At 42.1% G+C, this 23,753-nt stretch overlaps 2 protein-coding genes across 2 annotated transcripts in view; both read left to right on the forward strand.

Annotated features, from left to right (window-relative positions):
- LOC130564502 (mitogen-activated protein kinase kinase kinase kinase 5) overlaps nt 1-11,934 on the forward strand; it is a 20,806-nt gene extending 8,872 nt beyond the window's left edge. Inside the window, exons 13-31 of the mRNA XM_057350581.1 lie at nt 3,083-3,161; nt 3,458-3,516; nt 3,898-3,947; nt 4,035-4,085; nt 4,167-4,187; nt 4,520-4,565; nt 5,786-5,948; nt 6,030-6,139; nt 6,230-6,271; nt 6,350-6,428; nt 6,517-6,593; nt 6,678-6,738; nt 7,106-7,186; nt 7,282-7,385; nt 10,904-11,081; nt 11,166-11,234; nt 11,310-11,402; nt 11,479-11,605; nt 11,758-11,934. Coding sequence (XP_057206564.1) covers nt 3,083-3,161; nt 3,458-3,516; nt 3,898-3,947; nt 4,035-4,085; nt 4,167-4,187; nt 4,520-4,565; nt 5,786-5,948; nt 6,030-6,139; nt 6,230-6,271; nt 6,350-6,428; nt 6,517-6,593; nt 6,678-6,738; nt 7,106-7,186; nt 7,282-7,385; nt 10,904-11,081; nt 11,166-11,234; nt 11,310-11,402; nt 11,479-11,605; nt 11,758-11,848 — 1,581 coding nt within the window. The 3' untranslated portion in view covers nt 11,849-11,934. The remainder of the gene's footprint in view (nt 1-3,082; nt 3,162-3,457; nt 3,517-3,897; nt 3,948-4,034; nt 4,086-4,166; nt 4,188-4,519; nt 4,566-5,785; nt 5,949-6,029; nt 6,140-6,229; nt 6,272-6,349; nt 6,429-6,516; nt 6,594-6,677; nt 6,739-7,105; nt 7,187-7,281; nt 7,386-10,903; nt 11,082-11,165; nt 11,235-11,309; nt 11,403-11,478; nt 11,606-11,757) is intronic.
- Nucleotides 11,935-13,434: 1,500 nt separating this feature from the next.
- zmp:0000000529 (WD repeat-containing protein 20) lies at nt 13,435-23,161 on the forward strand. Its single transcript, XM_057351851.1, has 4 exons — nt 13,435-13,996; nt 18,848-19,030; nt 19,996-21,357; nt 21,464-23,161. Exons 1-4 carry the CDS (start codon nt 13,628-13,630, stop codon nt 21,521-21,523), a joined length of 1,974 nt encoding a protein of 657 aa, XP_057207834.1. The 5' UTR covers nt 13,435-13,627; the 3' UTR covers nt 21,524-23,161.
- The last annotated feature ends 592 nt before the right edge of the window (nt 23,162-23,753 follow it).

The raw sequence follows: 23,753 nt of genomic DNA on the forward strand, positions 1-23,753 counted from the left end.
ACAAGATCAAAGCTAGAGAAAGGATACAAATTCTTCGTTGAACAGTACCTGTTTGATTATGAAGGTAAGTGTTTTATTTTGTTTTTGTGTTAGCGAAGGTGCTAGGATAAGTACTTGAATACGTGTTCTGTCAGGTTTTTTTTACTGTTGTTAAATTCCAGCGCGACGGAAAAACGGAAATTCTTCTTCTTCTTGTTTGTTGCAAGACGGATGTTATGATACCCTGCTTTGCGAAAAGGCAGAAGTTAAGTGACGTCATTGTGAAAAGGGCCTATTATAACCTAAAGCCTAAAACCAAGTCTTCACCCTCAAACAGCCCTTTAAAGGGGTCTCTGGAAGTGAGGACCGGCCAAAATGTCCTCACTTTACTCTCCTTGTCCTCACACCACTGGTCTACAACTCAAACCGGTCCTCACAAATATAGATGTACAAGTACACACACACAAACACTGGTTTCCATGTTTTATGGGGACATTCCATAGACTTCCTTTGATTTTATATCAGGTTTATGATATATTCTGTCCCCTAACCCTACCCCAAAATCTAATAATCACACAAACCTTTCTGCATTTTCTAATTTTCGATAAATACAATTCTGAATGATTGCCACCGACACTCTTTGCTCCACACTAACCTCCTGCTTAGACGGCTTATGCCCTCTAACATCTATGCCATCTCGTGCATCCCCTTCTGCCCACTGGTTATCTGATATTCTCCGTGAGCATCGCGCCACACTCAGGTCTGCTGAGAGAAAGTGGTTTACCAAATCTAAACAACCCACTGACCTCCGTCTCTGTCAGTCTCTCCTCTCTTCTTTCTCTGCTGATGTCTCCTTTGCTCGCCTAACTCTCATACTCTCTTTAAAACCTTCTCTGCTCTTCTTTCCCCGCCTGCCCCCTCACCTCCATCAGAATGAACAGCTGATGATTTTGTGTCTTTCTTCGTAAAGAAAACGACCACCATGAGCAGTCAGTTCTCTGTGCCGCCGCCTCCTGTTCATGCCCAAACCCCCGACACATGCTCGTTCCCCTCGTTCCCTCTCCTATCTCAAGATGATGTCTCCACGGTCATGTCTTCTAACCGCCCAACTACCTGCCTGCTAGATCCCATCCCCACTCATCTCCTCCAGGCCATCTCTCCATCGGTTGTTCCCGCTCTGACCCACATTATCAACTCGTCTCTCACCACTGGTACATTTCCCGCAGTCTTCAAAGAGGCCCGTATTACCCCACTACTGAAGAAACCCACTCTTAATCCTGCACTGTTAGACAACTACAGACCGGTATCACTCCTCCCCTTCATTGCTAAAACTCTTGAATGGGTGGTATGTAACCAGTTCTCATCCTTTCTCACCCAGAACAACCTCCTGGACAGTAACCAGTCTGGTTTCAAGAGCAGTCAATCCACTGAGACTGCGCTGCTCTCAGTCATTGAAGCCCTGAGACTGGCAAGAGCCGCCTCTAACTCATCTGTATTTATCCTACTGGATCTGTCTGCTGCCTTTGACACTGTTAACCAGCACATACTCCTGTCGACCCTCAAGGTCATGGGTGTCTCTGGAGTGGTGCTACAATGGTTCAGGTCTTACCTCTCAGGTAGGTCATTTAGAGTATCCTGGAGAGGAGAGGTCTCTGAGACCCAACATCTCGACACAGGGGTGCCTCACGGCTCAGTGCTTGGTCCGTTGCTATTTTCTATATACATGACATCCCTAGGCTCTGTCATTCGGAAACATGGCTTTTCCTATCACTGCTATGCGGATGATACACAACTCCACCAGTCATTTCAGCCTGACGATCCGACTGTTTCTGCACGCATTTCAGCATGCCTAGCCGACATCTCACTCTGGATGAAGGACCATCACCTGCAGCTGAACCTTGCTAAAACAGAACTGCTTGTAATCCCGTCCCACCCTAGGATCCATCACAATTTCTCCATTCAACTGGGCTCATCAACCATCACATCTTCCAGAACGGCCAGAAACCTGGGAGTGGTGATCGACGATCGGCTTAACTTCACTGATTATGTTGCCAGCACCACCCGGTCCTGTAGATTCATCCTCTACAATATTAGGAAAATTAGACCTTTCCTATCCGAGCATGCTACACAAGTCCTAGTCCAGGCTCTTGTTCTGTCCAGACTGGACTACTGCAATGCGCTACTGGCTGGACTTCCAGCTTGCACAACCAGACCTCTACAGATGATCCAGAATGCAGCGGCAAGAGTGGTCTTCAATGAACCGAAGAGAGCGCACGTCACTCCACTCTTCACTAAGTTACATTGGCTCCCGATAGTCACGCATCAAATTCAAGACTGCATTTATTTATTTATTTATTCATTTATTTATTAGATATTATTTATTATAATGATCTTGCTTGGTCTATAAACACCATGCACTGTGCTGTGTTTTACCTTTCTGTGTTTTTCTTATTTGCTCCTGTAAAGCTGCTTTGGAACAATGCACATTGTGAAAAGCGCTATATAAATAAAATTGAATTGAAGACTCTGCCCCTGGCCTACAAGACCACCACTGGTTCAGCACCCCTTACCTTCACTCGCTAATGCATACTTATATACCTGCCACATCCCTACGCTCTGCAAACGAACGACGTCTTGTGGTGTCATCCCAAAAAGGTAAAAAATCTCTCTCAAGTACCTTCTCGGGATTGGTTCCACATTTGTGGAATGATCTGCCCCGCTGCTACAAGATCAGCAGATTCTGTAGCCATCTTTAAGAACCGTCTGAAAACACGTCTCTTCCGTCAACACCTGACCGATCAGTTCTGACTTCTCTTTAAAACTTAGCTGTGTATACTGTGATAGGCTATATGAGACCAGTTTTTTTTATTGCACTTATGCTTCATGTTGTCCTTATGTTGTTCCAGTTGCTTCCATTGTTTCCCTCATCTGTAAGTGGCTTTGGATAAAAGCGTCTGCTAAATGACTAAATGTAAATGTAAATGTAATAAGCTGTTTTCCCTCATGGGGACCTGAAAATTGTCCCCACAAGGTCGAAATCTATTGGTATTGCTACACACTCACACAGAAGAGACTACTGAGCTCATGTGTGTCTCTTTCTCAGGTTGTTGTAAGTTCCCTCAGAAGAATTCACTCAATGAACCGACACAACCAGGCAGAGAGAACAAACTCAGACATCTGCTGTAAGACACTGATGTGTGTCTGTGAGTGTGTGTTTTGTGTGTGCTGTGTGTGTCTGTGAGTGTGTGTATTGTGTGTGCTTTGTGTGTGTGTGTGTGTGTGTCTGTGAGTGTGTGTGTGTGTGTGTGTGCGCGTGCGTGCGTGCGTGCGTGCGTGCGTGCGTGCGTGTGTGTGTGTGTGTGTGTGTGTGTGTGCGGAGATAGTAAACCAGACATGCGCGTGTGTGTGCGCGTGTGTGCGTGCGTGTGATTTTTATATTATTATAACAACTTTGTTGAGCGTGTGTTCTGTGTTTCAGTGGATCAAATTTACACACAAAGACCCGTGGCCAGCAAACGAGACTCTTCACACAGAATGGTGAGTGAAAGTGCTTTCCATTGACTCAATGAAAAAAAGTTTTTTTTCTAAATATTGTTTCTGTCCTTACGAAACCTCAGATGTTTAAATTCAAAGTTGACAAGCACTTTTGAATACTTTTTATAGGGTTTGCAAAACCCAGCGACAAATATAAAGGGTGACTAATAATAATAATTTATGGCAAAAACTAAAAATCACAAACTATGGAGATATAAGGTTTCAGAAGGACAGGAGCGATATGATGCACGAGGGATTAATGGAGGAAATGTGAGTTATAGTCATTAGAGTCAGTTTCATATAAAGACACACTAGAACTCTGTGGAATGATTTAGAAGGTGCGTACGTGTCACTCATGTGATGTCATGTGATGATGTCATGCAGTTACAACGGTCATGTGATCAAAACACTGCTGCCAATAAAGAGCCAATCAGGTAAGAGATGCTGCTGTATGTCAAATATACATCAAATGTTCTTTAAATGGGTGTGTGTGTGTTCAGAGAAACTCTTGTTTCTGACAGACATGAGAGTTTGGACACGGATGATGACGATGATTATGATGATGTGGATATGTAAGAGTTTATTTTCTTCTGTCAGTTTTTAAATATGTGTGAAGTCTTCATGTTTAATAACGTTCTCTTCTCCACTCACAGACCTGCCGCTCACTTCATGAGGTAAAACACCTGTACACACACACACACGCGCACACACACATACAAACAAACGCACGCACACACATGCACACAAACAAACAAACAAACACACACACGCACGCACGCACGCACGCACACACATACAAACAAACGCACGCACACACATGCAAACAAACAAACACACACACACACACACACACACACACACACACACACACACACACACACACACACACACACACACGCACACACACACATGCACACAAACACACACACACACACACACACACACACACACAAATACAAATACAAACAAACACACACACAATGATTGTGATGTGTGTTTTTTTCAGCAACACACTGCAGTTCAGTGATGTTCCTCCTCCTCTTCCTCCAAAAGTGAGTCTGAACTCTTCATGTGATTCATAAAAACACTGAAGTCAAATCAATACACTCTTTACCTGATTGATTGATAATAATGTGTCCTACATGAGTGTTATAGTGCTTAAAATCGGTTTAATGTGACATTAAGAGCTATAAAAACAAAAGTGTGTGTGTTTGTGTGTGTTCGTGTGTGTGTGCGTGCATGTGTGTGTGTGTGAGGGAAGGGTAAACCCTACGGTATGGGGACAAAATGTCCCCACAAAGATGGCAATATCCAAAACCCTTGTCCTTGTGGGGACATGTTTTGGTCCCCATGAGGAAACAAGCTTATAAATCATACAGAATGAACTTTAGTGAAAATGTAAAAGAGCAGACAGTTGTGTGTGATTGTTAGGGTTAGGGGGAGGGAATATGAGATACAGTTTGTACAGTATAAACACCATTGTGTTTATGAATGTCCCCATAAAACATGGAAACCCAGCATGTGTGTGTGTGTTTGCGTGTGTGTTTATTGTGTGTGTGTGCGTGTGTGTTTATTGTGTGTGTGTGTGCGTGTGTGTATCAAGCTTCCTTTCACCCAGAGTAACAATGTATCAACATTCCTGTGTAAAACCTTCTATGTTTCAATGCAATAATAGTAATGCTGAAGTATTTTCACATTTATCTGCTAATACACCAGATGTTATTGTGATCAATGAGGAGTGTAAAGAAGTGTTTGTTTTAGAGGTTGCGTGTACCTTTGACTCTAGTTTGGAAGAAGCCTTTATGACAAAAATGATTAAATACCAACCTCTTCTGAGCATCATTGCAGAGATGGGTTATCGGGGTCGATTGCTTGTTTTTATATTCGGCAGCTTGGACATGTACATAGGTTGGTGTTAAGAGGACTTCAACAACTTGGAATGTCTAAAAAGAGGGCCAAGCGCTTAGCAAAGTACTGTGCTGTGTCTGCGATTATAGGCAGCCGCGGTATATGGTGGAGACGCTGTTATTTATATCCCTAACAACTGAATTGTATCTTTAATATTGTGTACATTTGTTGTATAACACTGGTCCATGATTGAGTGGATATGCATTTATCTGTATCTATAAATATTTTTGTCCCTGTAAATGATTTCCTTTAAGCGGACTCAAATAAAATATTAAAATGTGCGTGCATGTGTGTGTGTGTGTGTGTGTGTGTGTGTGTGTGTGTGTGTGTGTGCGTGCACGTGTTTGTGTGTTTGTACGTGTAGCCAAAGATTGGCACAAGTTCAGAGGAGACTGTGACGGCAGAAGATGAGGAGAGTAAATTTCTTGGTGTCTGTGGTGCGACACCTTTATTGAGGACCTCCAGTGGAACACACACACACACTCGACCCGTCCCACGACCACGCTCGGTACGCAACGTCAACTCAGGTGAGAAACACACACAAACACATGTGCGGTTTACAGGAACAAACAGATCCTGCACCACTTGTGTGTGTGTGTGTGCTGCAGACCCGTCATCATTCTCCAGTTTTTGCGCTGACGCTCCAGCGGCCCCGCAGCCTCCTGAACTGCCGCCCAAGAAGGACAGAAGACGCAGACGAGCTCCACACGTGCCTCAGGTGTGTCTTCATCTCTCACACGTGTGACCGGAGGAAGTGATGTCACAGCTGTCAGATGATTGACAGCTGGTGTTTGTTGTGTGTGTTTAGGATGCGGTGGAGTGTTTCAGTCCAGTGGTCAGGAAACGGCCGGTACGTTGTGATTCTTTAACTTCAGTAAACACTTCTCAGTGATGCGTGTCATGAGTGTTGATGGTGTGCTCCTGACAGATCGTCTTCAGGAAGGTTTTTCACGGGTGTCCGTTGAAGATCAACTGCTCCACTCCGTGGGAACATCCCATCAGCAGAGGTATCGGTCAGATGATGATGTCATAGCCTCTGGTGTGTGTGGAGTGATGAGCTGTCACTCATGTGTGTGTGTTGTGTGTGATGTTTAGAGAACCATCTGATTTTGGGGGCAGATGAGGGAATCTACACACTAAACCTCAACAGCTCAGAGACCACCATGGAGCAGGTGAGAGAGTAACACGCACATGACATCAATCCTGTTGAGATTCACGTCTGACTTTCATCTGATTCATCCGAGTTTCTGTCTCAGCTCTTTCCAGGCAAGTGTGTGTGGATTTACACCATCGGTAATGTTTTAATGTCGGTCTCAGGTGAGAAATAAATACCACAATACACACACTGGACAAATGTACCGCACAACGGGACCCTTGACGTGTGTGTGTGTGTGTGTGATGTTTTTTGTGTTCATGTGATGTTTTGTCATAGTTTAGGGTTAGGGAAAGTAACTACATATGTATGGTATTGATATATTAGACCCAAAACTGTAATAGTACCTGAATACAACACACACACACACACACACACACACACACACACACACACACACACACACACACACGCACGCGCACACGCACACACGCGCGCACACGCACACACACACACACGCGCGCACGCGCACGCGCACACGCACACACGCACACACACACACACACACACGCGCACACGCAGAGTAATGGTTGTGTGTGTTTTGTCACCACAGGAAGTTTGTGATCAGCTCAAAGATTCCTGACACAAAAGGTTGCAGACGGTGTTCAGTGGGTGAGATGATGAAATCAATACATCTGCACTTCATATCACACAAACATGTCATCTGACCTCAGATGTGCTCTCTCTCTCTCTCTCTGTGTGTGTAGCTCATAACGCTCACAACGGTTGTGTGTTTCTGTGTTGTGCGCTGGAGTCTGGTGTGGTTCTGCTTCAGTGGTACGAGCCCATGCACAAGTTCATGCTCATAAAGGTGATTCTTCTTCTTCATCTGCACTTCAGACGTCTCGCTGTTTATCACCTCGAAAATCTTTCCTGTAGCTCAGTGGTTAGAGAATGGCGCTAGCAACATCAAGGTCATGGGTTCGATCCCAGGGGATTGCACATTCTTAGAAACAAAATGTATAATACAATGCAATGTAAGTCGCTTTGGATAAAAGCGTCTGCTAGGGCTGTCACGATTATTAAATAATCATCTCATCGCGATTGTTTCTGATCATCTCAATTATTGCACATCTCTATAGAAGACACTAGGGGGAGCTGTAGTGCATCTGCATATTGCATATTTTAGTGTATATATTGTTACTAAAGCATGGTAATACTTGTCAAATGTACCACCACAACACAATCACTTAAAAATAACTAAAGCATATACCATAAAAATTACCTGCAGTACAATTTAATATTATTTCAGCGTGAAAACCAGCCTGCCAAAATCTCATTAACATAGAAGTAAAATTTTACTGTAGTCTTGCAAGTGAGAAAAAACAGACTAGAAGCTTTTCTATGACTGATAGTATTTTAATGGTGGCTTCAATTCACACCTGATCAATTTACAAGTATTTGGCGGTTGTATTATTGACAGGTAAAAGCCTAAACCTTAAATATATGACCCAATTTTTTCTGATGTATTTCTAAGAAAAAGAACATAGTCTTGTATTCAGAACAATATGGTCGTTTCAAAGCTGAATAAAAAATGTATGAGAATTAAATGTTAAAGCTCAAAAACAGACAATTAATCGTCATAATCGCAATGATTTATTAGACAATTAATCGTCAGCCAAATTTCATAATCGTGACAGCCCTAGCGTTTGCCAAATGCATAAATGTAAATGTAAATCACTCCATCCCACACATCTGAAGACACACTCACAATACGGCATGTCATTACCATTACACAAAAAATATAGCTTCCTCAACTGTCAATATATTCAATTGTGTAGAATACAGTACATACATATAGAATAATTGCTGATATATTACGATGTATGGAATAATACATAAGCATCTGTTGCTTTTTATATTGAAAAACATAAGTATGTGATTCCAGTACACAGAATTGTGTTTGATTAAGTGCATTACATTTTCCAGTATAATCTCGTATTTTTTTGTTTCGTAAGGGTAGACACCCACAGCTTTTCAGTTCTTTATTATTTTACTGAATGATTCTTATTACTGCGTAAGGAATCATTGACGACGGGCCGTTGAGTTCTTAAAAAAAGAATGCACACTGTGCAGCTGGTGATGCGGCCACGACGCGCAGAATTCGACGGACCGTAGTCAAGTGTTCCGCTTATACCACGGTTACCACGGTCTTCTGATGTTTGCTGTCAAGACATTTTGAAGGTTTTTGTCCTGGAATGCGCTGTTTTCTAATAAGACGCCAATTTAATAGGACTAATTTCTTACGCGTCTCATCTGAAGCTGATGCTCGAGCGTGTGAGTGCGCAGTTATCAGAGAGCGAGCGAGAGGACGACCCTCATTTAGATACAAATGCCAAGTATCGATATTTGTTTTCGTCGTATTCAACAGCCTGGTCATATCAAAAGCATTGATCAAGAGTTTTCTGTGCCAGCTGCGGTTCTCACAGAAAGCTTCTTGCTGCTCTGTATTTAAAGGCCGTTTATCTCTTCCCCACGCACGTATTTTTCTTACTCAAAGCCAACTATTAAACAAATAAAGCTGTTCTTTGTGGTTATTTTCGTGTTTTCAAGTGTTATCTTTAAACCGCTGATTGTGTCGTGTGGTTTGCCGTTCGCTTTCGTTTTTCGTCTGGACACTGATGTTACGTTCGTGAACGAGTCGTTCTTTTTGAACAAATCTTTTAAGTGAACGAATCGTTCTTTTTGAACAAATCTTTTAAGTGAACGAATCGTTCTTTTTGAACAAATCTTTTAAGTGAACGAATCGTTCTTTTTGAACAAATCTTTTAAGTGAACGAATCGTTCTCGTTCACTGAAATCTCTTCCTCGAGCATCAAGAGCGTCTTCTAAAAGAGTGTCTAAAGCACGAGCCAATGGCGTTCGAGTGTGAGCTTTGACAGAGCATATGATTGGTTGAATGTGCTGAACGAATACGCCCTTCACTGAACGAACGAGCCGTGTTTGAGTCCGAACGAAAGGACCCGCTGATTCTCGTTCGTGAACGAGATAGTGATGGGAAGTCCGGCACTTTTCAACGAGATGTAAGAGGAGGTCTCGTTCAACAAGTACTGTACAGATATGGACACAATGTACTTTGTCTTCTTACCATGCCAATACAATGGTTGTACTGTAAATAGCATGCGTGAACGTTACATTTTAAAACCCTAGATGTACTATTTTACAAACATGATGATTTAACTGTGGTTTGTATTAAAAAGTTATTTTTCCTATTGAAAGTACAGTATTGTTTGTTATAAGCATGTATATAATCATATGTACAATAATTCAAGTGTATGACCCATTAATGACACTTAAACATGCTGCTGTTGTTTACGTGTTGGTTTGATTAAATATGAGAAATCGTCACGTCAGGCAATTTTAAAGGGGTCATATGACACGGCTAAAAGGAATGTTATGGTTTGTTTTAGATGTAATGCAACGTGTGTTTACATGATTTAAGGTTCAAAAACGCTGTATTGTCAACATACCGTGAATGTTTGTATCTCCTCTTTGAAAAGCGAGGTGTGCTGTGATTGGCCAGTTCACCAGTGCGTAGTGATTGGTGGAATACTGCAAGCGTGTGAGGGAAATGTGACGCCTCTGACCATATTTGGAACATCAGGTTCCAAAACAATTCTACTGACACTAATTTTCGCCACCTCCTGGCCTATGTATGTAATATATGACGAAATGGTCACTGAAGGAATCAGTGAAGCAGTCTGAACAAATCATCTTGGTGAACCAGCTGAAAAGACCAAATCACTCAATTGACTTAAAATTCCAGCACAGCGCTGCCACTTGGTGGTGTTGTTGAAACTGTCATGCTGTTCATCAATATTCATAGTTATTTCTTCTCAAACGATGGAAATTACCTCTCATTTTGTTTGTTGTTAAATCTCAATTCAGTGGAGGACAGTAGGCTACAGTATTCAGTTAAACTTGGCGCAGTGATATCGAACTGTCATTCGGTTGACAGATCTGGAACTACTTCATAGGTGGTGTGCGTTTGACTGAAAAAGAATGCGTTGGTCAGCCGATCAGAATGAAGCATTTCACAGCACCGTGGTATAAAATATAATAATAAAACCTTTCTGTCCACACACACACCGAACACAACAAATACACAACATTTCAACATCATTATTTGTTGTTTATTGAGTTTTCCCCTCTCTCTCTGTGTGAAACATGAAATAGAAGTTGACTTTACTGAATCTCTACATGTGTTGAGTTGAACGATCGTTTATTAACCGTGATTATGATACGTTTACTGTTGTGAGTAATGAGTTGTTGAGTAATCTGAGTGTCTGTGATGATGATGATGATGATCTCTTCACTGTGACATCACAGCAATTTGATTTCCCGTTGCCGTCGCCGCTGCGTGTGTTTGAGATGCTGGCGGTACCTGATCAGGAATATCCACATGTGTTCATCCGAGCGAGCAGAGGAGCCGCTCCAACACAACCTGTTCAGCTGGGATCCATCGATCTCAACTCAAACACATCCTGGTTCGCTGATACGGGACTCGGTACACATCTAACACGCACGCACAATACAACACACAATATCCCACACACAACGCAGCTGATGAACGTGTGTTTGTGTTTGTCAGAGAGCCGCAGCGCCGAGAGGGTTCAGTTGAATCAGCTGGAGAGCGACACACTTCTGGTTTTGATTGACAGTGAGTACTCAGCATCACAGCGTCACACTTCATGTCTGTTTCTGTGATGTCACAGCGTCTCTCTCTCGCTCACAGACTCGCTTCACACGCTCAGTTTGGACGGATCAGTGAAGAACTTCAAACAGCAGCCGACAGACGTCACCTTTAACATGGACATCGACGCTGTGGGTGAGTGACGCAGATCATATGAGTGTGAGAAGTGAGGGTGTGACATCATCACTGACGTCATCTCTGACATCATCAGTGCATTGTGACGACACGTTGATCGCCTTCTGGAAACACGGCTGGCAGAGGAGAGGACCGGGATTCACTGACATATTGCAGGAGATCACGGACCCCAAAAACACCTTCCGCCTGCTGGGACACGACAGGTGCACACATCACACACACAAATCCACAAAATATACAAACAAACAAAAAAGAAATGTCTTACTCATCATGCACATGTCACGTGTGTAACCTCAGATGGAGGATATCACGTCAGGTCAAATGAGATTCACAAATGTCTGATTACTGTCAACAGGTCTGTTGTCATGGAGAAGCGAGCGTGTGATGACCAATCAGGACTGTGTAATCTGTACGTCATGGAGACGGTTGATGAGCGCGTCCTGTGAAAACGACAAACAAACGTATGAATGTTTCAAATGTCTTTTTCCTTCTCTAGTGTTAAATAAAACATCAGTCCAGCTGTGACAACACACACGTGTGCGTGTCTGTGTAAAGTTATTTTCAACATTTCACTCAAGAATGAACAGAAAAGCACAAACTTCTCCTTCTAGAAACATCTGACCCACAGATGTCCACTGTGCTCACGGTACTGACATTAAACAACAGTGTGTGCGTGTGTGCGTGTGTGCGTGTGTGTGTGTGTGTGTGTGTGTGTGTGTGTGTGTGTGCGCGCGCACGCACGCAATGTCTTTCTGTCGGGTCACTTCATCCTGACCCATAAAGCTCGGCTGAGAATCTCAAACACACCTGAAGCGTTTTTGTGTGTGTAGAAGCAGAAGTGTTTGTGCGAGAACAAAGTTGTGTTGTTTAAAGTAACGCGAGTCTGTTTTCATATACACGTGAAAGGTTCGACTCTCTAAACAGTGATTTATTTTATCTGCAGAATATTCAGTATTCATGTTCTCCTTTTTCATATCAGAAATAATAACCTACACGACGATGTAGAATCTCTTCCTCGGGAAGTCCTGATCGAGATGACAACATGAACTTAATAAAAACAAAAATACAGAACAATATGAAGGACAGTCAATACAATACAATACAGAAAAATAAAAACCTCACTAAATAAAGTTAAGTGCTTTTAAACTATGTTTCCAGAGCTTTTTTGTTATCCATTTGTTCCAATGTCATGACATATATTTTAAAATCATTGATAAAATGTGAAATGTTTGGTTTCCATAAGGCCCACTTCGTTTTATGTATATGATATTTATCTAATATAATAAATAACTGTATAATGTATTGCTCATTGTAAATGATCATTTTCAAAATAACAAAATGCATCAAAAACACTCATTTCCACCATACTTCCCAATTTTCTATTTATATAATTTTCCAAGTCTTTCCAAAATAATCTTGCATATCACAGCTGTATTTTTTTAATGCTTTATTAAATCAATGTCATAAGAACAAGAGGTATTACATATTCAAGTCACATTAACATTAGCTGCCAGAGAGAAACGAAAATAGAAAAAAAGAAAGAAATAGAATTACATAAATGTCAATGTTTTCAGAGCATTACATGTTTTCAGTGCTTTTTTGTTTTTTTGTTTGTTCCAAGAGATCTACATACAATTTGAAGTCATTATGTGAAAAGTTTGGTTTACATTGAGCCCACTTTTTCTTATGTATATGGAATTTTCCTAATAGAATAAACAAATGTATAATATGTTGTTGTTTACAGTTCAAATTTTCATTTTCTGTATAAAAAAGCACATCAAATATACAAATTTCTATCATACATTCCAGTTTTTCACAGATGTATTTTAGCGAAACTGACGACGGTGACGTGACGTCATCGCCGAGAGCTGTCGGGGGCGTGTCTAGAAGGGATACAGCTACAGCTACGGTCGGAAGTGGTGCAAAATCTCGCCATAAAATGACAATAAATTACATTAGTTAATGCCTACACCCACCCCAAACCTAAACATAACTTTACAATAATAAAAAATAGTAGTAAACTGTAGTCATCTTGACAAAAATGATGCGGTGTTGAAGTGCGCATGCCCAGTGGAGGTGGCTGTGTCCCTTCTGGCCGAAACCGCTGTCGGGATGCGCTCGCTCCGGTTCGAGTCCACGGCCACGCGCGGCTCCGCTTGTAGTTTTCCCGCAGCATTTCCAGGTCAGACGCGCGTTGCTTCCTGTGCGGCGCGTCTGGACTGAAGATGGCCGGAGATGGAGGCGCATTGAAGGATATCAATGAGATTAAATCTCAGTTCCGCACCCGGGAGGGATTTTACAAGCTGCTCACCCTCTCAGACTCTCAGCAGCGGGCCGGGCTGCTGCCGCGGGGACCTTCAGCGGGCGTCACGGTGGGACCCGGAGCCACCACGGGCTCCATCCCGGGCGGCGGTGCTGGTGTGGGGCTGGTGCAGGGGCCCGGGTCCGCCGCCAACTCCTCTCCCGGCTTCCTGCCGCCCGTGCGGGTGTCGATGGTCAAGCTGAAGCCGGAGGACCCGAGCGAGGATTCGGAGCGCGTGTGTTTCAACATCGGCAGGGAACTTTATTTCTACACCTACACGAACATTAAGAAGGTAAGATATGTTTGAATCGACAGTTAACATCTGATGAATAAAGTTTATTGTCATCGCGTCGAAATAAAACCAGACTGGCTTTATTTAAAATGAGCTGAAAACAATAAATGTTTGGAGATCAAGTGCGACTGTTTACTGGTTTGTGGTGGGCAGAGCTCTGGGATGAGTTTACATGAATTAAAATGGCATTACTGGATCGCCACAAGAGGTCACGCTTGACCTGAATTGACCTTGGCCAAAATATGAAATTAAGTAATCGATTCATTTGTAGAGGGGGGTAAAAACGACCAATTTCACCTGAAATTTGGAGTCATATTAGAGGGGGTAAAAAGTGACATGAGAAATACACCAGCATCATCATTTTATCTGTTAGTAAATCTGTTAATTTCAGTAATTCTTGATGCATTTTATGCCAATGGCGACTGCTCAAACATGAAGAAAGGGCACTTTTTGTGTTCTTTACAAAATTTGCATGCCCGTATCTCCAGAACCATTAGAGATACCTTAATGTCCTTTTAGATTCTGTCTTTTGGGAACTACATTTTTAAAGTCCTGTAAGGTTCAGTCCTAGAGATATGAGGATCTAAATGCGGCTTCTTGAGAAAGCTGTTAAAATGAGGAATATTTCCTCTTTTAAAGAGGAATGTCTGAAGAACAAATAATGTTGCAACTAGAAATGTATCTTTTTTCTTCTATCAATTCAATTTTATTTATAGAGCGCTTTTCACAATGTGCATTGTTCCAAAGCAGCTTTACAGGAGCAAGTAAGAAAAACACAGAAAGGTAAAACACAGCACAGTGCATGGTGTTTATAGACCAAGCAAGATCATTATAATAAATAATATCTAATAAATAAATAAATGCAGTCTCCCGGTGAGCAAGCCAACACTGCACTGCTGTGGCGAGGAACCCAAACTCCAATGATGGAGTTTTGACTCCTATCAAAACAACTGCATTGAACATTACCATTTCAGTCTCATTTTGGCACTGAGTTACTGTTAAAAATGATCGAGTTTAGGCACATTAACTTGCTCTTAATAGTTTATTATAAAATTGTATTTGTCTTTGAGTTATAGGGAAATTTGGATAAAGGGATGTTGTTAATATAAAATTTTATAATTTTTATAAAATATAATATAATATAGTTGTGGCTTAATGGTTAGAGAGTTGGACTCGTGACCAGAAGGTTGCCGGTTCGATTCCCAGGGCCGGCGGCTAACAACTGAGGTGCCCTTGAGCAAGGCACCTTACCCCTACTTGCTCCCCGGGCGCTGCAGTGATAGCTGCCCACTGCTCCGGGGGTACGTGTGTTCACTACTCTCTGGATGGGTTAAATGCAGAGGTCACATTTCGTTGCCTTGTACATGTGCAATGACAATAAATTGAATCTAAATCTAAATCTAAAAAAATCTTAATTATGGCCGAGCACCGATGTTGCTCCGTTTGCTCCGTTTCTTATATGATCTTCAGAAGGAATCACGTTTTTGAGAGCCTAAACATGCTCGAAAACTCATGAAAGTTTGCATACATGTCAGACAGATACAACAAAAGTCCCATTTATCAGGCCCTCACATATTGGTGCACATTGGGGATGCTGGTGTGAAGTTTGAACATCCCTAACCAAACCCTAATCCCTAACTAAAGTTCATATTTCATGGCAAAGCATCAAACTTTTTCAGGGCCACTATGAACACGCCATTGAACACAAACCCAAAGGCGTTGCAAATAGGCTTGTAGATTAGACTGAACAAATATGATGTTCATAATATGAAACCTCTAGGAGTTGGACAACGCCTGGAAAAGGTAAAAACTACAAAAAACTGCAGATAAAATGTAAAATAGCAGACTTCCTATTGGGTTTAGGATACTGTTGTAAGAGACTTTTTTGTAGCTGTTGGGATGTTACATGAGCCTACCAAATTTCATACATTTACATGAAACGTAGCACGAGGGCTGCTTTATTTACATTTTGTCATTTAGCAGACGCTTTTATCCAAAGCGACTTACAAATGAGGTAAACAATAGAAGCATTTGGAACCATTTTGGGGGCCCTAAGCAAAGTCAAGACCTGAGGCCCCCCACACATGCATACTAACATTTTTTCAACAGTCATATATATGTCATTAGTGAGACATAAATAACCTGGATTTATTTTACTTTGAACCGCATAACAGCACACAAAATTGTTTACAGTTTATAATAAACATTCTTTGTTTTGGAATATAATATTTGATGTGTGCATTTAAAATTTAGATCATTTAAAATGTCATATAATTTGAGTTATCAATAATAATTTAAACTAAATAGCATGAAAACAAATCGAGTAAATATTATAGAAATTAATTTTATTAAAGAACCCTCAAGATTAGGGCTGTCACGATTATTAAATAATCATCTCATCGCGATTGTTTGACCTCATCGCGATGATTTCGGATCATCGCAATTATCGCACATCTCTATAGAAGACACTAGGGGGAGCTGTAGTGCATCTGCATATTGCATATTTTATTGTATATATAGTAACTAAAGCATGGTAATACTTGTCAAATGTACCACCACAACACAATCAGTTAAAAAAAACTAAAACATATACAAATTACCTGCAGTACAATTTAATATTATTTAAGCAAATCTCAGTGTGAAAACCAGTCTACCAAAATTTCATTAACACACAAGTAAAATTTTACTGTAGTCTTGCAAGTGAGAAAAAACAGACTAGAAGCTTTTCTATGACTGATAGTATTTTAATGGTGGCTTCAATTCACAACTGATTAATTTACTTCATTTACAAGTATTTGGCGGTTGTATTATTGACAGGTAAAAGCCTAAACCTTAAATATGTGATGACCCAATTTTTTCCGATGTATTTCCAAGAAAAAGAACATAGTCTTGTATTCAGAACAATATGGTCGTTTCAATCGCTGAATCAAAAATGTATGAGAATTAAATGTTAAAGCCCTAAAACAGACAATTAATCGTCATAATCGCAATGATTTATTAGACAATTAATCGTCAATCAAATTTCATAATCGTGACAGCCCTACTCAAGATTTCAGTGCTTGCTTTCTAGACTATGGTGAACTCACATTCCACTTTATGTGGTGAACTCACATACCAAAATTAAATTGCTGACAATATTTAAATGTATCAAATATATTTTCCTCTTTAAAAAAACATAAGATAGATGCTATGATCTAACTAACTAAATTTAAACTAGGCAATTACAACAATTTCATATAATTTCAAGCAAAACACAAATCTACAAGTTATTGATGTGCTTTAGAAATGGGAAAACGTTAGCAGATTCATTGCTAGATGGTATTTGAACTGATCATACAAGCAACCTGTCTGTTTCCAGGGAAACCAGAGTTCAAGGCACTGGTCTCAGATCATATTTTGTCTGTCATGACTCATTTGTCAATGAAACAAATACCATGCAGTTTGCTTTTAACGATATATGGAGCCAGCGTCTCATTATCATATAATTTTCGCAGACGCATCTAATAACAGCATAATTGAATTCACAGTATCAGACAGCAGTAATTGTAAGACGCTTTAAACATCAAATGTTGACTTTCCGCTGTCACTTTCCTCCATTGCAGCCTAAACTTTTCTCCAGCATGACTTACACTTTATTTGAAGGACTTCACATAAAGAATGTTGTTCCTGTAAATGTTAGCAATCGCCTCTGGCTGAGGTCAAAGCGCGGGTAACCCACCCCCTAGCTTTAGAAGTTTCCATTGGTTTATCAACGGAGACAGACCTGTCTGTTATTGCGCCTGTCATGCGCACGCATGCCGATAGCCATCAAAAGCCATCATCAAATGATTTATCCACTTGTGGCCACTAGGGGCCCCCAAGCATGCGGGGCCCTACGCATTTGCATGGTTTGCGTAATGGTTAGCACCGCTACTGAGGACAACAAAAAGCATAAGTGCAATAAAACTGGTCTCATATAGACGATAGATGATAGAAGAAAAAAGATACATTTCTAGTTCCAACATTATTTGTTCTTCAGACATTCCTCTTTAAAAGAAATGAAGTGCCAGATTTTTGAGAAATGACCCACATTTAGTTTTTGATAGCTGAAAATGTGTCCATTTAGATCCTCATATCTCTAGGACTGAACCTTACAGGACTTTAAAAATGTAGTTCCCAAAAGACAGAATCTAAAAGGACATTAAGGTATCTCTAATGGTTCTGGAGATACGGGCATGCAAATTTTGTAAAGAACACAAAAAGTGCCCTTTCTTCATGTTTGAGCAGTCGCCATTGGCATAAAATGCATCAAGAATTACTGAAATTAACAGATTTACTAACAGATAAAATGATGATGCTGGTGTATTTCTCATGTCACTTTTTACCCCCTCTAATATGACTCCAAATTTAGAGTTAAAATTGTCGTTTTTACCCCCCTCTACAAATTAATCGATTACTTAATTACTATTCATCTGTGACATTTCATAACTTTTTAACATCACTCCAGATGTTGGTCTTGCTTCTGTAAAAATAGGGGAAAAAATCAAAAATTCCAGGTGGGGAAATATTCAAAATTTGGTTGATTTGACACGGTATGACACAAAAGATCTTTGCATTAAAACATTAAAAACCGCTAGAACCATGTTATGACGTCTTACATTATAAAAAATGTCTCCGGTGACATGTGATGTGTTGTTGTTTTTTAAGAAGGGATCTGTATTTAAATATGACATCTGTGTGTGTGTGACATGTGTTGAATATAAAAATGCAGTGATGATGTGCATGTGTGTGTGTGTGTGTGTGTGTGTGTGTGTGTGTGTGTGTGTGTGTGTGTGTGTGTGTGTGTTTGTCTGTGTGTTCGTCTGTGTGCAGGCTGTGGATCTCAGTAAACCTATAGACAAGCGCATTTATAAAGGAACTCAGCCGACGTGTCATGATTTTAACCAGTATTCTGCTACAGCGGACAGCGTGGCTCTCCTGGTGGGCTTCTCTGCCGGACAGGTGCAGTATCTGGACCCCATAAAGAAAGAGACCAGCAAACTCTTCAACGAGGAGGTGAGGAGGATTATTGTGTGTCATCTGTCTCTGTCCTTAAAGGGATGGTTCACCCAAAAATGAAAATTCTGTCATCATTTACCCTCAGATTGAACCAAACCTGTATAAGTGTCTTTGTTCTGCTGAACACAAAGGGAGATATTTGGAAGAATGAGATCTCATCCCCCACTGACTCCTAGAGTATTTATTTTCCTTACTAAGACAGTCAATTGGGGATGAGATCTGTTTGGTTGCTGCCATTCTTCCAAACATCTTCCTTTGTGTTCATCAGAACAACCTGAGGGTGAGTAAACGATGACAGAATGTTCATTTTTGGGTGAACTGTCCCTTTAACTAACTTGAAGTAAATACACCTTACCTTTGAGAAATATAGGAGACTGAACGATTGCTGCATGATATTGAAGGCAAATGTGTGAAATATGAACAACCATCATGTTTACTATAAAAACAAATGTCTTATCACGAACCATTATTTTAACATTGCGCAGATGTAATTCCCAGTGACGCAAACTAAATGAAGTGTGCAATCTTTCAGTGGTTACGTGAGCTGTTGTGTAAGTTGTGTCATGGTTTAGATTGTGTTGGACTGTCAGTAACTGCTTGTCTTCATGTTCTTACAAGGAAACCTCATCTGACGCTGATCTTGTGTTTTATGGGCAGATTATCCTGATCAGATGCTCAGATTCGTTCAGTTTTACAGACATAAATGCAAAAGAGACGTCAGAGTTCATCATTCCTCCTCATACTTCAGTTAAAGGAGAAGAGGAACCTCTTTTCAACAGAAACCCTTCGCTTTGTAATTTCCTCACCGCAGTTTGAGTTTGTCAATCGAATTGAAAATGTTTCTTGCACCGCACAGTTGAATGGTTTGAACTTGACCAACATTTGCATGTTGTTTTGCAGTCAGAGATGAGCGCTTAAGAGACGAATTCAACGCTCTCTCTCATGTTTTTTCTCTTCCGCAGAGGTTGATAGACAAATCGAAGGTCACGTGTCTGAAATGGCTTCCCAAATCAGAGAATCTCTTCCTGGCGTCTCACGCCAGCGGTCACCTCTACCTCTACAACGTCGAGCACCCGTGCGGCACCACGGCCCCTCAGTACTGTCTGCTGCGGCAGGGCGAGGGATTCGCCGTCTACGCCTGCAAAACCAAGACACCCCGTAACCCTTTGCTGCGCTGGGTGGTCGGCGAGGGTGGCCTGAACGAATTCGCCTTCTCCCCTGATGGCGTGCACGTGGCCTGCGTCGGCCAGGACGGCTGCCTCCGCATCTTCCACTTTGACTCCATGGAGTTGCAGGGTGTGATGAAGAGCTACTTCGGGGGCCTGCTGTGCGTCTCTTGGAGCCCGGATGGCAAGTATCTGGCTACCGGCGGAGAGGACGACCTGGTCACCGTGTGGTCGTTCGCCGAGAGCCGCGTGGTGGCGAGAGGTCACGGCCACAAGTCTTGGGTGAACGTCGTGGCTTTCGACCCCTTTACCACCAACCTGGATGACGAGGAGCCGATGGAGCTCAGCGGCAGCGAGGAGGACCTCCAGCAGGGGGCGCTGCACTTCAGCCGCGTGCGCACCAGCAGCACGCTCTCTCGCCTCTCGCGTCACAGCTCCAAAGGCGGCGCCTCGTCTGTGTCGTACCGCTTCGGATCCGTCGGCCAGGACACTCAGTTCTGTCTCTGGGACCTGACGGACGATGTCCTCTACCCCCGTCTGCCGCTCTCCCGCGCCCTCACCAACACCTTCGGCTCGACGACCGGTGGGGCGGCCCTCAACAGCGCCGGCGGAGGAGTTGTCGTCGTCGAGGGTCACCATCACCCCTCCAACCCCCACCAGACGTCCACGCTGCCCCTGCCGCTGCCTCGCTCCCTGTCTCGCTCCAACTCTCTCCCGCACCCTGCCGTCGCCAACGCGTCCAAGAGCCAAGGCTCCGTGGAGGGTGGGGGGTCAGGGGGCGGCGGCGGAGGCACGGGAGGCACCGGAGGCAGCGCCCCCTTCAGCATCGGCCGCTTCGCCACGCTGTCCCTACAAGAGCGCAAATCGGACAAATCCGGGGTGGGAGGGGAAAAGGAGCACAAACGCTACCACAGCCTGGGCAACATCAGCAAAAGCAACGATAAGATCAACGTGGCCCCGCGCGCCAACCGACTGGACGGAGCCAAAGTTCTGGGCACCACGCTGTGTCCTCGCATGAACGAGGTGCCGCTGCTCGAGCCGCTGGTGTGTAAGAAAATCGCTCACGAGCGCCTCACCGTTCTGGTCTTCATGAACGACTGCATCATCACCGCGTGTCAGGAGGGACTCATCTGCACCTGGGCACGACCCGGCAAAGCGGTGAGTCCGTCGTCACCTCTTCATGTTGTGCACACCTGCTCTTCATATTAAACATTCGTCGTTAGCAGAAGCAGACGTTTTAACCTCTGTTGTCTGATTCTCTCAGCATCCGTCTCAGCCGTCGTCTGCTCAGAACGGAAACTCGCCGAGCGGGACGGTGGTATAACCCAGCCGGAGTCAAACCATCGCCGCAAGCGGGACTTTGACGCTCTTCTGCACGCCGGTTCTTTATTTATTTGTTGGATCGTTGAGACGATTTGCATTGTACATATTTAGACGACTCTACGACGGAAGAGGACAACGCGTAACTGAAAGAGTTAATATATGACGATCTTTGTTGTACATAAAGTCGGAAAGATGTATCACAGTCATCGCTGTTAAGAAGGTGTTTTGCTTTCAGCTGAATGTTTAGTGTTTGGGGGTAACTCTTGTAGCATGGAGGCGCTGCGCCGTACACCCGCTGTCGCCTCTCGCCACATTTTGCACATTTCCAGGTCGGTTCGAGCTCGTTTGATGGGGGCAGACGGCTGAGCGGGACGTTTCATCAAATATTCATGCTGTTTACAGTTAGCGTTTATGCAAGGCTGATGGATATTAGGAAGCTGTGAGCACAGACCTGCATTAGTATCTTTGTACAGGATCACGTACATTTATCTTGTAAATAAATGTGTAAATGAATATCACATCAGTCACAACTACAAAGTGTCTTTGAAATCAGTTTGTTGAGATGTTGACACGATGAGAAGCATGTGTGTAAATGTTACGGTCAGTAATGTACAGAACATTCACTTCAAGCGCTCTGTATGTTATTAAACCCTCCTGTAGTTCAGAAAAAAAACCTGTGATGCAGAGATGGAGTTTCTCAGAACTCACTCGTATTTTAGAGAAAGTCAAGCTACTGATCTGAGATCTGTGTCATTCCAATCGCACACACACACACACACACACACACACACACACACCTGTTGTAATCCTCTTTTCCTTCGAATGTCATTTGTCATGTTAAAGTGTATATGAAGAGTTTATTTCCAAAAAGAGATAACTTTTTCAAAACTCGTGTTTTTATTGTTATCATGTTTTTGTTGTGGTAGTTGGCTTTTTTATGGTTATTATGGCTTAAAACAAATCAACTGCAGTTTGATTGATATTAATTGGAATGCACAATAAAAAAAAACATGATTTTTGAATAAAAATTAAAACGGGAGTTGGAAATAAACTCTTCATATTGTTCTGTTTACTTCAGATGTTTTATATTTTCTATGGTTGTAATGTTTTATTTTGTCTCTGTTGTTGACTGGAGATGATGTGGACCAATAAGTGGACGTTGAAACGTTGTGTATTTTTTTTAAGTCTTCATCCATTTGTTTTTAACACATTCAGTGCTGAAGGATCTTTTCTCTGTGTCATAAACGGAGCTCTTGAAGTATCTCTATGATTCAACTTCCTGTCAGGGGCTTCCTGTCTCATACACGTGATGATGTTGGAGTATGTTACAGCTTTCATTTAACTTCCACTGCATGTGTGTGTGTGCGTGTGCGTGTGCGTGTGTGTGTGTTTTATTTATCAATGGTAGCCGACAGGATCACAATAACCAGTTTATAAATGAGAATCTGTTATTAAAACATGAAATACTCATGCAGTCTGCTGTCTGTTCATATCAACTGACACCGGATCAAAAGACAATAGAATGCATTAGAACCCATTATAATTTTACATTTTGTCCACACTGGATGCGGCGCAACGCGAAAATCCCAGCCTTGTGCCGCGTCGCATCGCGCCGCTTCCGGTGTGTAGACACGGTGTAACTTTCCTCTCAATATGTTGAATCTTTCATATCCCTGATAGCACACATACATCTTACGTCTATTTGACATCTGCATTTACATCTGCAAGACATCTACAATACATTATTTGCTCATCTGCAATACGTCTCGGAGATGTCTGCAGTCAGACGTCATATAGACATCTAGAAGATGTCTGTAAGATGTTTATGATTTAGAATGGATGTAAAGCAGCTCTTTCTAAGATGTTTAGCAGATGTTTTTAAGCAGCAGATCTCCATATCTTTAGCAGATGTATTACAGACGTCTCCGAGACGTATTGCAGATGAGCAAACTACGTATTGCAGATGTCAAATAGACGTAAACCAGATGGATTGTGCTATCTGGGATGTTTCTTCCATCTCAGATTATTTTCTGTTTTGCATATTTGTAATTACATAAAAACATATTCAAAGCAAATTAAAATATCAGTTGCGATGAATAGAAAATGTTAATGTCTTTTCTCTGTTTTGTTGTGAAGTTCTCCAGCAGCATCTTATAGATATGACAATTATTTCCACATTTAAATGAAAATATGAAGAGTTTATTTCCAAAAAGAGACCATTTGTCAAAATT

This window comes from Triplophysa rosa, linkage group LG14 (assembly GCF_024868665.1).
Source record: "Triplophysa rosa linkage group LG14, Trosa_1v2, whole genome shotgun sequence".
Lineage (NCBI taxonomy): Eukaryota > Metazoa > Chordata > Actinopteri > Cypriniformes > Nemacheilidae > Triplophysa > Triplophysa rosa.